Source organism: Diceros bicornis, chromosome 6 (assembly GCF_020826845.1).
Source record: "Diceros bicornis minor isolate mBicDic1 chromosome 6, mDicBic1.mat.cur, whole genome shotgun sequence".
Lineage (NCBI taxonomy): Eukaryota > Metazoa > Chordata > Mammalia > Perissodactyla > Rhinocerotidae > Diceros > Diceros bicornis.
The window spans coordinates 63,480,726-63,493,240 of record NC_080745.1 but is presented as its reverse complement, the minus strand read 5'-3'; the positions used below and the strand labels follow the sequence as shown (position 1 = coordinate 63,493,240).

Genomic DNA, 12,515 nt, shown 5'->3' with positions numbered 1-12,515 from the left:
CCCATCAGGCTCCAAAGACTCCTTTCTTCTGCCACTCCCTTCCACCAAGTATTCAGCCGTCCATCCAGTTGTTCATTCATGCAACATTTATTGAGCACCTACTATGTGACTGACTGTGTGCTAGGAGCAGGAGAAACCGAGAGGAACAAGACAAAGTCTTGCCCTTGCGGAGCTCTCAGTCTACTGGGAAGCCAGACATTGAGAAAATAAAGCTAGTGATACGGTGACCGGCGTGATGAGGGCTGCAAAGGGAGGGTCGGGGTGCTATGAGACTGCCCAGCTGGGAGGCCTGGCCTTCCAGGAGTCTTGGTAAGAACATTATGCTAAGAGCAATCGGAGCAAGTGAGGGTCTGGAGCTGAAGGGGGAGGCTCTCAGGTTAGCAACTGGAAATGATTGCTTTGCTCCTGCAGAGTGGAAAACAAGGAGACCGGCGGGCAGCCCAGAGCAATGAGGAAGGACAGCAGTGAGGAGGGACAGCACAGCTGGATTTAAGAGGCATTAGGAGGGAGGAGCTGCAGAATTTGGTGACAGTCTCTAAAGACTAGTGTCACGCCAATGTTCAATAGTATCAGTTAACAATTACAGAGATAGCTCTTCCTTCTAAGCAATTACTAAATGAACTCTAATGCTCTCAGTAATCTTATAAGGAATTATTGTTATTATCCTCATTTTCCAGGTGAGGAAACTGAAGCACAGAGAGGTTAAATAACTTGCCCAAGGTCAAGCAGCATTGCTGACATTAGAATCCAGCCTCACTCCAGAATTCATGCTCTGAACCAAAACACTTGGCTGACTCTCTGACGTGCTTCTACCCAGGGCTGCCCACTAGCCACAGCCTTGGGGCTCCCAAGTGTGCTGGGGCCCCAGGGAGAAGAGAAAAGCGTTACTCAGCCTTCTCTCCATCCCCAGCCCTGTCCAGAGAGTACCCCCCATCCCACCGCCTTTTGCACTTCAGATGGGCATTCTTAGAGCTAGACCAAGCCCCAGGCCCAAGACAAGCCTGGCCTCTGCTTTTATTCCTGAGCCACATGAGACCCAGGACAACGCGAGAGCTAGCCAGTGTCCAGGCTCACAGAAGAGAGGGCTGCGGCTCACCTCCCTGGCCACTTAATTCAGTGACAGTGAGCCTGGCTCCAGCCCCTCCACAACCAGGCCCCCGGTGCTACCAGGGCGCCCAGAGATCCTGAGCAGGCCTTCCTGAACTGCTGCCCAGAGCACCGCCTGTGCAGCTGGGGGCCGCTGGGACAGATGTTGACTTTGCAATCGACAAAGCTAAAATCCTGGAAAGTAAAACAGTGCTGTAGGTGTGGTAGGAAGAGCACTGAACTGGGAGTCAGGGAGGCCAAGTTCTACTTTCCTCTTATGGAAAATGGTGGGGGATGGGGAGACGCTGCAGGACAACAGCAATGGGTCTCTGCTAGCACCAGTGGTTCTCTTAATTACACACACCACTCACCCTGGACTTTTTGCAGAGCACTCGACAGCAGCTGCCAAGAAGACAGGTGTCCTGGGGCGGTGGGGGGGACACTGAGATTGTAAAAAGCAGATAATTCCAGGAGACTCTGAAATAAGGACCAGATTCTGTCTCCCCACTTCTGGTATCCCAGCTCTCCGGGGAGGCAGGCAAGCCTGTGCTGGCAGGACTTTCTCACAGCTGGCGATGGAAGAGGTCCCACCTCAGGCCAAGAACAAAGTCAGTGTCATCTCCATTGTCATCCCAACTCCCTTCATTTTCATTATCTCATTTGATCCTCGAGATAGCCCATGGAGAATGCAAGGCAGAGAGAGTCCTTCCCATTTCGCAGACGAGGAAACAGACTCAAGGTGGGGGAGGGACTGACTAATAAGTTGAAAACACACAGCTCAGATCTTCTGAATCCAAGCTTGGTGCTCTCCCCACAGCTGCACACTGCCTCTCCCAGGGGCCTTGTAAGAAGGCATGAATGGAGCAGGTCTCCTGGCTTATGGCTCTGTTACAGCACCAATCACAGAGCTACTATATGCCAGGCACTCTGCTGGGTGCTTCTCTCATCCCTTATCTCAGTAAGTCTTCACTACCACCCAGTAAATAGATGTTATTAACCCCATTTTACAGATGAAGAAACTAAGGTTCAAACACCAGTAGACATATGTCCAAGGACACACAGCTAGGAAGCGGTCAGCCTTCACCACTGGTCAGTCTGACTCAAAGCCCAGACTCTTTGCACTACACTACCTCGCCTTCATGTATCCATATTCTCCACGTGGACAGGGACTGAGACTCTTTCACGTGTATGCCTGGCCCATAGCAGGGTCTAGTTAAATGTTGGTTCATGGAATTATTATTCCCAAGACTAAAGCATTAAAAGGAACAAAGAAAGCTATTTCATACAGATAGAAATTACAGTCCAACTGGGACATACAATAATCATGAAACTTTATGCTCCTAACAACATAGCTTCAAAAAATATAAAGCGAACCTAATTCAAAAGAAAAAAAAGGAAAAATTAGCAAATACAATCAAAGTAGATTTTATACACCTCTAACAGAAATGAACAGAATAAATAAACCACCAATTCTTAAACTTTCTGGTCTCAGGACCCCTTTGCACTCTTAAAAATTATTGAGGTTTTATATTAAATTAAAGAGCTTTTGTCTATGTGAGTTTACACCTATCAGTATTTACCATGTTTAAAATTAAGACTGAGGAAAATTTTAATTTATTAATTCATTTAAGATAACAGTAATAAACCCATTATATGTTAACATAAATAACAAACTTTTGTGGAAAATAATTATATTTTACAAAGGAAAAACATTAGTGAGAAGAGTGGCATTGTTTTACATTTTTGCAAACCTCTCTCACGTCTGGTTTAATAGAAGACAGTCAGATTCTCATATCTCCTTCTGCATTCAATCTGTTGTTATACATTGTTTTGGATGAAGTATATGAAGAAAATTTGGCCTCACACAGAAATGTAGTTGGAAAAGACAGTATTTTAATAGCCTTTTCAGATATTGTGGATATTCTTCTTTGATACTACCAAAAATTGACATGTGACAGTTCCTTAAATGTTGGTTGTAATGTAGAATCTGAATCCACATCAATAAACTTTTCTTACTCTGTTACCTTAAAATCTATTGGTCTATCTTGTATATACTTTGATTGGATCTTCAAATTATGTACAATTTTGACCTTGTAGACTTGGGGACCCTCAGGGGAACCCTGACCACACTTAGAGAACCATTAAAGTAGGCAACAAAAAAGTAGAAAAATATAGGCTATGATAACATAATTAACAAGTTTGATCTAAGAAGTATATATGTAGAACTTTGCTCACAACAAACCATGAATACACATTCTTTTGAACAAATGGTCCCTTCCATCAGCTGGGGAAAATGTGCGCCTGGACAGACTGTAGAAGCTCCAAAATGGACAGATGCCCAGCATGCCAGGTGTTCCAGTCATCTGCCTAGGGCCCAGAAGAGCCTCATCAGGAAAGGGTACCACATCAGAGTGCAGCCTCCTCCCTTCTCTGCCACAGAGCCAGGATAACCGAGTGGCCTGGCCTCAGAAGGAGAGCTTCCCTGAGTGACTCCCCAGGGTGCAGCTCCCACCTGGGCTCTGTTCCTGTAAAGGGCTTTCCTCCTCCATCTCATCAGGGCTCCCGTGTCAGGGAGCCTCAGGGGTCCCCAAGGCAGAGTTGCCAGGTAAAGACTGCCTATCTTTTTCTTCCAGGAGGCTTCCAGCCTGGCCCCTCTGCCCTTCGGAGCTGCCAGGTACAGACTCACCCAGCTCTCAAACCATGTGCAGTTCTTACATAACCAGCAGAGAGAACAATGCCTCGCTCTATCCAGGCCGGGCACTGGCCTGCCAAGAACAGCACGGCGACCAGCTGCCCAGGGAGCCAGCACCTCGCACAACCACCTGGAGAGCTCCAATACCCCCCCTCCAGTGCCCAAGGCCACACCTCCCCTGGAGTGCAGGAGCCCTGCCAAGCCCAGAGGGGAGGAGACGGGTAAGCTGGAGTGAGGGAGCAGGATTGCTGCTCAGAGTCCCAAACCAGAGCCAGGGCCGAGGTGTCCGAGGGGGTTTTCAGAACATACACCACATTTTTACCCTAAAGTCACGCATCCCTTGGAGATCTAACATTCCTAGGTGCCTATTATGTGCTAGCGTTGTGCAGGCAGCTTTCTTTCCATGCATCATTTTGTTTGCCCCTTACAACAACTGCTGAGGAGGTTCCATTTTACAAACAAGGAAATGGAGGGTCAGAACAGTAACTACTTGCCCAAGGTCACTCAGGGAGTATGCACTTGGATTTGAACCTGACTCTGTCCACAGAGTCCAAGCGCTTGCACCATTACTACACTATGCTGTCTAGCCCTGTGGGGACTGGTTCTTCACCTTCTGAGTGGTCACCCGCAGAACCTCTTCGTGCTGGGGGTTGGGAGAGGGGGAAGTGGGGCTTGGTCTACCCGGACCCAACTAGGTCATCCTGGACATCAAAAGACATCCCCTCTCACCCCTGGGCTCTGTCTGATGAATTTTCTTCTGCTCCTCTGCCTTGCCTTGTGTTTTTTTCTCACAACTTGATCAGATGAAGCGGGGCCTATGTCTTGCTTTTCTGTATCCCCCTCTGTGGTGTGTGCACCACACCTCAAGCCTTGCACACAGTAGGTGTTTCATGTGTGTCTGTTGACTACTAATAGGAGTGGTCCCTCACCTCTCTCCACTACCACTGCAAGGACAGGTCCACAGGAAGACAGGAGCCTTGGAAACATTCAGGAGGATGGGGATGGGGTTGTAAGGGCAGGAGCGGAGGGGGCAAGTGCCCCAGCACTCCTGCTTCCCAGCAGAGCCAGCCCCCAGGGCACCGTAAGCCCTTCTACGAGACACCTCCCAGGGTCCCTCCCCACCAAAGGCTGGGAGGTCAGGCCAGGCTCTCAAGAAGGAGCCTCCTACCCCCAAGCCTCTGGTCCAAAGCTCCTCCCAGAGGAAAGCCAATGTAAGGCAGGGCCCAGCCAGGAGGAAAAGACTCCAAACATGAGGTTCCTCTCTGATGCTTCCCTGGATAGCCTCCTCAACTCCTTCCTCCTCCCGGCTCCTGGAGGAGGTACCCTCTCTTCCCATAGCATTCCCTACCCTAGGCTGGAATTTATCTTAGGGCAGAGTGATTAAGCCCTGGCCTTTGGAACCCAACACCTGGAATCCTGGATCCTTCACCTGTTAGCTATGTGACCAAGGGCCAATTACTTTACCTCTCTGAGCCTCCCATTGCCATGAAGCCTGCAGACTCAGCATCGAGAATCCTGGTTGTATCTGGGCTCTGACTCTGAAACCAGACTACCTGAGTTCAAGGCCTGGCACCAATCTTTTCTTTGCCTCAGTTCCTTTATCTGTAAAGGGGGGATGATAATAGTACCTACCCACCTTATGGCATTATTGTGGGAATTAAATGAGGTAATTCACGCAGTGTGCTTAGAACAAACTTTGCACACAGTAAGGATTAACTATCATTAGAAATAGTAGTTGATAAGGTTGTAAAGTGCTGTGCAGTGTCTCTGGCACTTAGTAAAAGCTCACTAAACAGTAGTTATGATCATCTTCGCCCACACTAGGCTGTGAGGTCCCTGGAGGTGCGTTCTGGGTCATACCCATCTCTGATTCCCCAGCAGCCAGTGTGGTGCCCGGCACCAAGCAGGAGCTCAGGAAATGCTTGAGGACCGAGGGGTGAAGAACTGCCCGCCTGGACCAGGAGGGTGTGGGCAGCCAGGAGCCTCCTGCCGGGAGAAGGGAGAACCGAGGTGTTAGGGAAGAGAAAGCAGAGCGGAGGGGGAAAGGCCCAGGCGGAGAGATAAGCGAGTGAAGTGAGTGAGAAAAGGAACAGGAGAGGCTGTGGCGGAGAGAGATAAGGAGGAAGGATGGAGGAGAGGGGCGAGGAAAGTGCCGAGGGAGGTGAGGAAGCCCCGGGGAGAGGCGCAAGGCGAGACCGGGCGGTGGCAGGGAAGCTGGTGAGCGGACAGGGGCTCACCAGCCGGCGCTAGGCGGGACGCGGGAGCCGGGCGGGAGGGGCCGAGGGGGCTCCACCCTGCCTCCCTGCCTTGGGGCGGGGGCCGGGCGGCCAGAGATTGGTTGGGGCGCGCGGCGAAGCCAGGGCTGGAGCCCCGAGGTGGGAGGCGTCCGGATCACTCGGTGCGCCCGGGAGCGGAGCGAAAGCTGCCACCCACTTGGGCGACCTCAGCGTCGGCGACTGCCGCAGGGGAGCGTCGGGGCCGCGGGCGCACGCCGGGCACCTGGGGCGCCGCGCACCGAGCGTCGGGGGCCTGCGCAGCCATGCGGGCGGCGGCGGGGGTCGCACGGGCGGCCGCGCTGGCGCTGCTGCTGGGGGCGCTGCAGCGGGCGCCGGCGCGCGGCGAGGAGTACGACTACTACGGCTGGCAGACCGAGCCGCTGCACGGGCGCTCGTACTCCAAGCCGCCGCAGTGCCTCGACATCCCCGCCGACCTGCCGCTCTGCCACACCGTGGGGTACAAGCGCATGCGGCTGCCCAACCTGCTGGAGCACGAGAGCCTGGCGGAGGTGAAGCAGCAGGCGAGCAGCTGGCTGCCGCTGCTGGCCAAGCGCTGCCACTCGGACACGCAGGTCTTCCTCTGCTCGCTCTTCGCGCCCGTCTGCCTCGACCGGCCCATCTACCCGTGCCGCTCGCTGTGCGAGGCCGTGCGCGCCGGCTGCGCGCCGCTCATGGAGGCCTATGGCTTCCCCTGGCCCGAGATGCTGCACTGCCACAAGTTCCCCCTGGACAACGACCTCTGCATCGCCGTGCAGTTCGGGCACCTGCCCGCCACCGCGCCTCCAGGTAGCGCCGCCGCTGGGTGCCCGCGAGGTGGGCCGGACGGATGCCGCTCCCCCAACCCCTTACCACAGCTCTGCGAGCCCCCCGGAGGTGCCACCCCCTACACACACACACACCGTCTACACACACACACACCGTCTACACACACACACCGTCTACACACACACACACCGTCCACACACACACACACACCGTCCACACACACACACACACACCGTCCACACACACACACACACACCCGTCTTCACTCAGCCCCGCGTGCCCCGGGAATTGTCCCCCGCAGCCTTCCCGCCTTCTCACCCACCATGGACTACCAGATTAGTGCCTCCCTGCTGCTCTGGACAGTCCCACTGGTTCTCCCCAATTCCAACTCTGTTCCTGAAAACCCCCCTGGCGTCCCTCACTGCGGCCCACCTTCTCAAGCCGCTGGAATCCCTGGAGTGACCCCAATGCTGTCCCTATAGATGCCTTATCACCTCACTCAGCCCAAGAATGCCCAGGCTGGATAAACAATGCCTTTCTCCTCCTCCACAGCACCTTGGACCCCGGGGGCACCAAGACAAGCAGCACCCCTACTCCGTGTTAGGACCCTGGGAGGGAGGAGGGCCTAGGGAAGAGATATAGCGAAAGACCTGGGCTAAGCGCACTCCTGGGCTATGCCCCCCCCCCATTTTCTATGCCTGGGAACCCTAAATTCTCCCACCCTCTTTCCCGACCCCCAGGCTGGGAGCCTTACCCTTGGGTAAGGCTCAGTGCAGAACAAAGAGCAGATAGCCAGGCTCTCCCCCTAACATGGAGCCCTTAGGCGAGCTGCTAAACTTGGAGCCTCGGTTTTCCCATCTGTAAAAGAGGAAGCAATCCCAGGTTCCCCAAACCTATAAGACCCTAAGTGCCACTCCCACCTACCCCCAGTCCCATTACCCCTAATTCCTCCCTGGTCTCAGCCTCCCCTTCACTGAGTGTACCCCTTGACCCTTCCCCCACTGTCTGCCTAACTCCTTCCAGGCAGAGGAAACCCCAGCCAGGCACCAGACAGGAAGCTAAACAGTGGCCACGAGCAGGAAAGCTTTGGGCGGTTAATCGAGTCTAAGGAGCCCCTGACGCTGGGACTCCCCCAAAGGGCAGCACTGCTCCCCTTTTTCCCTATGACTCTGCCCCCAAAAAGCAGCTGGACCCTCCACGCCCCACCCACTCCCTCAGGGCTAACCTCACCCATGCAGTCCACAGTCCCGGGCCCTACACACCCATGCCCTCCTGAGAGTTGTGGTTGGGTGGGGGTCCTGTGACAGGGCAGGGTCAAGAGAAGGGAAACCCCCCTATCCTCAGGTTGGAAATGGGACGGGGAAGCAGTGGGGAGAGAGCACAGTCCCCAGTGGGGATCCCGGCATGGCTCCTTTCCTGGTTTTCTTGGAACCCAGACTTAGCCTGGAAGGCAGGGAAATCCCAGGCTCGAATCCCGGCCCTGCCCTCGCACTCCCGCCCTCTTTGGGCCCCCCTTTCCCCACAATGGGGCGCCCAGCTAGGAGAGCAAAGGTCAGGTGCTGTGTGGTGGCCTGAGGACCAGAGGCAGCCTGAAGTGTTTGTGCGGCCAAGAGATAAAACTGAGAATATTTCATAAAAAAATTGAGTTTTGGCTTCCCTTGAAAAATCGGAAGTTCTGGCCAGGCTAAGCTGCCACTTTAGAAGGGGTGTTCCTCAGTTTACCACAGACCCTGCCCTGCCAGTGTCACTCATTTACCCACCTGCCTGGACCTCGTGTTCCTAGAAAGATTCCACAAACACCCCCACCCCAGCACTAGCCTGGGAATCACAAATCCTGAGTGCTAAGCTCAGTTCTCACTAGCTTTGCAGACTTGGGTAGCCACTAGGGGCCTCAGTTTCCTTTTCTTTAAAATAGGAATAATTATACCTGCTTCATAGGCTGAGGATTAAATGAGACAAAATTTAGAAGAAGACACTGCACATCACGGTTGCAGCTGCCAGGGTCATGGGGCAGTTGTGCCCACCTGGGCAGTTTTGTCCCTGCGCAACCTTGTCTCTTTTGAACCTCACAACCACTCAGTGAGCAGGTGGTCTCATCACTACTGTCCTCCCATTTCCTGATGACGAAGTGGAGGCTCGGCAGGGGGAGGTGGCTCTTCAGTGGGGAAGCCTGCATCCTAAGTGGCTCTTTGGACTCTGATCCCCCCACCAGCCTCCCTCAACCCCACCCCTGCTTCCCTCTCCAGTGACCAAGATCTGCGCCCAGTGTGAGATGGAGCACAGCGCCGACGGCCTCATGGAGCAGATGTGCTCCAGCGACTTTGGTGAGTGTGGAGCCCACGTGGCCACTGCCCCGATGCCAGCCCAGCCCCTCCTCCTTGACACACACACACACACACACACACGAATGTGCCCACACTCATCACTGTGAGTCCTAACAGTTTTTGCATCATGGACCCCTTTTAGAATTTGATGATAACCATGAACTCTCTCCCCACAGAAATGCGCCTGTTTTTGCAGGACATCTCAGGGGCTTCAGAAGCCCCTCAAGGCCATGGTCCGTGGGCCTCAGAACCATCGCCGGCCAGGGCTCCTGAGGCCCTCCCTTGGCGCTGTCCACAGAGGGGCCTCCAGGGCTGGATTCTCTTTGGGAGAAGCAGGCTTAGGCTGGAGATGGATGGGGGCAGCAGGTGGAAGATGGGCTCCAGGATGGAAGTGCAGCCCCTCGTCCCTGGGCACCTCTGCCTAGTACTTGAGGCACCTCTGGCCAGGGGAGCTGTGGTCACCTGTCCCATGGCTTCATCCAGGAGCCTCCCCATTCCTGGGCAGCTGACCCAAGTCTAGTCAGGACCTGGCTCCTCGTGGACCGCAGAGCCCAGCATGTGATCTTTGCCAAGTCGGCTCCTGTTTTGTGTCTTAGCCTCTCTGTCTACAAAAAAGAGATAGCAATGAAATCCTTACTTCAGTAGGTCTTTTATGTCGCTAATCTGTTTGGAAAGAGAATAGTACTATTGCAAGGTATGTGGGTCTGAAAGAGAGAGAGGAGGTAGAAGGAGAAAGAGAGAGCAGGAAAGCGAGTCTATAACAATTTCCTTCCCTGGGTGGACAGTTATTCTCTGGCTTCTCTCTGGCTTATCACAGAGAAGGGGGCCCAGAGGCTGAAGGAAGAGGAGAGTAGCCTAAGTGACCTCCCCCAAGCTCAGGACTTCCTATCCCCAACTGTATCAGACTCTCTGTGGCCACCTCAGAGTGCCCTGGACAGTCACTCTCTGACCACTCTCTGGCCTTCAGCCACCTCCACACTCTGCCCCCCACACACTCACACTCCTACACACACCACAGACATACTCTAATACACAAAAACACACAGCACCACACATACACACTCCCACCCACACTTCACAGTGTCACACAGATCACAGTGGTGCGTTCGCAAGAGCTGGTTGTGTGCAGCGCTTCCCAACCCTATGCCCAGTGATGCGGTGGGTTGTGGTGGGTATTTACCCCATGGAAACCAGCACATGCTACAGAGCAGGACCCCTCCCCAGAGCCGGCTGTCACACATTTACCAGCCCACCACTGCTCCAAGCACACTCACACTTCACACACACACACTCACACTTCACACACACACAGCCAGAAATCCATTTGGCAGCATCCCCAGAGATCACCAAGTCCAGCTTCCCTCCATCACAAGGACCCCACTCCACCAACCCCCTCCCTCAGGTGGTCAGCTCCACCCCCAATATTTCCCTCCCCAGGGAGCCCAACACCCTGCTCCACTCCCCATCGAAAGCTCTCCACCCCTGACTTGGTGTCAGGGAAAGGCACAGGCTCTGCAGTCGGCCAGACCTCGGTTCAATCCAGGCACTAGGATCCAGGCAGGTCACAGCCTCTCCAAACCTCATTTCCCCAGTGTGTCGAGGATGAAATGTGATAACATTGCGGAAAGTCCAGCATGTGATAGGAGCTTCATGTATATTAAATGGACACGTATAAGCTCCACCTCCCCACGCCCCAGGCTTGGAGCTTCAGGCACAAGCACAAATTGTGGGGCCATCAGCGCCCTGAGCAAACCTGACCGTTCTCATGCTGTCTCTCTGTCCACGCCCCCCCCCCCCCCACCAACAGTGGTCAAAATGCGCATCAAGGAGATCAAGGTAGAGAATGGGGACCGGAAGCTGATTGGAGCCCAGAAAAAGAAGAAGCTGCTCAAGCCGGGCCCCCTGAAGCGCAAGGACACCAAGAGGCTGGTGCTGCACATGAAGAACGGCGCCGGCTGCCCCTGCCCACAGCTGGACAGCCTGGCCGGCAGCTTCCTGGTCATGGGCCGCAAAGTGGACGGACAGCTGCTGCTCATGGCCGTCTACCGCTGGGACAAGAAGAATAAGGAGATGAAGTTCGCGGTCAAATTCATGTTCTCCTACCCCTGCTCCCTCTACTACCCCTTCTTCTATGGGGCCGCTGAACCCCACTGAAGGGCGCTCCTCCCTGCCCCACCCAGCCAGCTATGCCTTGCCCTCTGTCCCGCCCCTAGGGCACACTCTCTCCTCCTGCCCACCTGGCCTCGCCCCTACCCCCAGGTTGACCCAGTCCCTGCCCGAGGGCAGTTTCATGCAGAGTTGGTACCCAGCACAGGCCCTAAGGGATGGGCGTGGAGGCCGGGCTGTCCTTGACCAAGGGGTTCTGAGGTCCCTGGGAGCTTCCTGTCTTAGGAGCAAGGCTTTCTCATTTGGAGGGAAACCCCAGGGTCTCAGAAAGTAGGCAGAGGGTGGAGAGAGCGAGGGAAGGTTGGAGGGGCTCTGAGCAGCTTGAGAAGGTGGCTTTCAGAGTGGTGTCAACTCCTGTCAGTGGTGGGCCCTCGCCTTGGAGAGACAAGTCTTGATATTAGGCTGAGCTACTTGGGGGACAGTCTTCTGCCCCCACTGCCCCTTCACATGTCCTCATCGTAGCCCCCCCAAAGGAAAGGCCCTAGGGTCACAGTGCCCTCCAGCCACCTCTCCCCACCTTCCCCGTCTCTGCCCGTTTCCCTTCCCACTGGACCGCAGAGAAGCCCAGCCCAGACCCCTCCCACAGGCTCGCTTCTCAGGGTTCATTCCTCAGCCTCCGCGTGTCCCTTTTACCCTGACGAGTAAATTATTGCTACCGCTGCGAGGCCATAGGCACTAGACTGATGCAGGTAGGGTTTGGGTTTTTTTGTTTGTTTTTTTTAAGTTTTTAATTAAATCAAAGAAAACAACAGTTGGTTTTAACCAGGTGATTCCTTTGTCAGCTGGTTCCCCAGAGGTGGGGAGAGGGAGGTTCAGAAGGGACTTTTAGAAAGAGGCCTTTGTCATAACCCACGGCCTGTCCACACACATACTTGGAATGCCTAAGGAGAGCCAGGCCCGTTTTTGTAGGATCCCCCAAGAGCACACAGCAAGGGTCACCCTTCTCATCCCCACCACTAACTGAGGGATGGAGATGACCATCCTTTTGTCCCTGAGGAGGGACAGAGATGCCCAGTTCCCCAGCCTTCTCCCTCGGTCAGAAGGCTCCCACGGACCGTCCTGTAGCATCTCCCTGACACAGCAATGCCTGCTCCAAGGAGCCCGAGAAGGCTGGGCCACAGGGACTGCTCTGCAGAGCCAGAATCCTAACGTGTCACTCCCAACCCTTCAGCACTCAGGCACCCCTGGGCACTGGTCCTGACCTGC

The 12,515-nt window shown here is 54.6% G+C and overlaps 2 protein-coding genes across 6 annotated transcripts in view; one reads left to right on the top strand and one right to left on the bottom strand.

Annotated features, from left to right (window-relative positions):
* Positions 1–12,515, bottom strand: part of ZFYVE27 (zinc finger FYVE-type containing 27) — a 66,047-nt gene that overhangs the window by 26,953 nt on the left and 26,579 nt on the right. The window contains exon 12 of one of the 5 annotated variants that reach the window (XM_058543698.1): positions 2,664–3,453. The exons of the other annotated variants lie outside the window; for them this stretch is intronic. Within the exon in view, the coding sequence (XP_058399681.1) occupies positions 3,446–3,453 (8 nt within the window). The 3' untranslated portion in view covers positions 2,664–3,445. Of the gene's footprint in view, positions 1–2,663; positions 3,454–12,515 lie in introns of those variants that run through there. 5 annotated transcript variants of the gene reach the window in all.
* SFRP5 (secreted frizzled related protein 5) lies at positions 6,135–12,065 on the top strand. The gene is made up of 3 exons (XM_058543700.1): positions 6,135–6,840; positions 9,066–9,143; positions 10,951–12,065. Exons 1-3 carry the CDS (start codon positions 6,318–6,320, stop codon positions 11,295–11,297), a joined length of 948 nt encoding a protein of 315 aa, XP_058399683.1. The 5' UTR covers positions 6,135–6,317; the 3' UTR covers positions 11,298–12,065.

What these genes read in the sequence shown, in the direction of transcription:
- SFRP5 (XM_058543700.1), top strand. Translation starts at nt 6,318, where the DNA reads ATGCGGGCGGCGGCGGGGGTCGCACGGGCGGCCGCGCTGGCGCTGCTG. An exon ending in GCCCGCCACCGCGCCTCCAG is followed by an intron (nt 6,841 to 9,065) that starts GTAGCGCCGCCG and finishes TTCCCTCTCCAG; the next exon opens with TGACCAAGATCTGCGCCCAG. An exon ending in GATGTGCTCCAGCGACTTTG is followed by an intron (nt 9,144 to 10,950) that starts GTGAGTGTGGAG and finishes CCCCACCAACAG; the next exon opens with TGGTCAAAATGCGCATCAAG.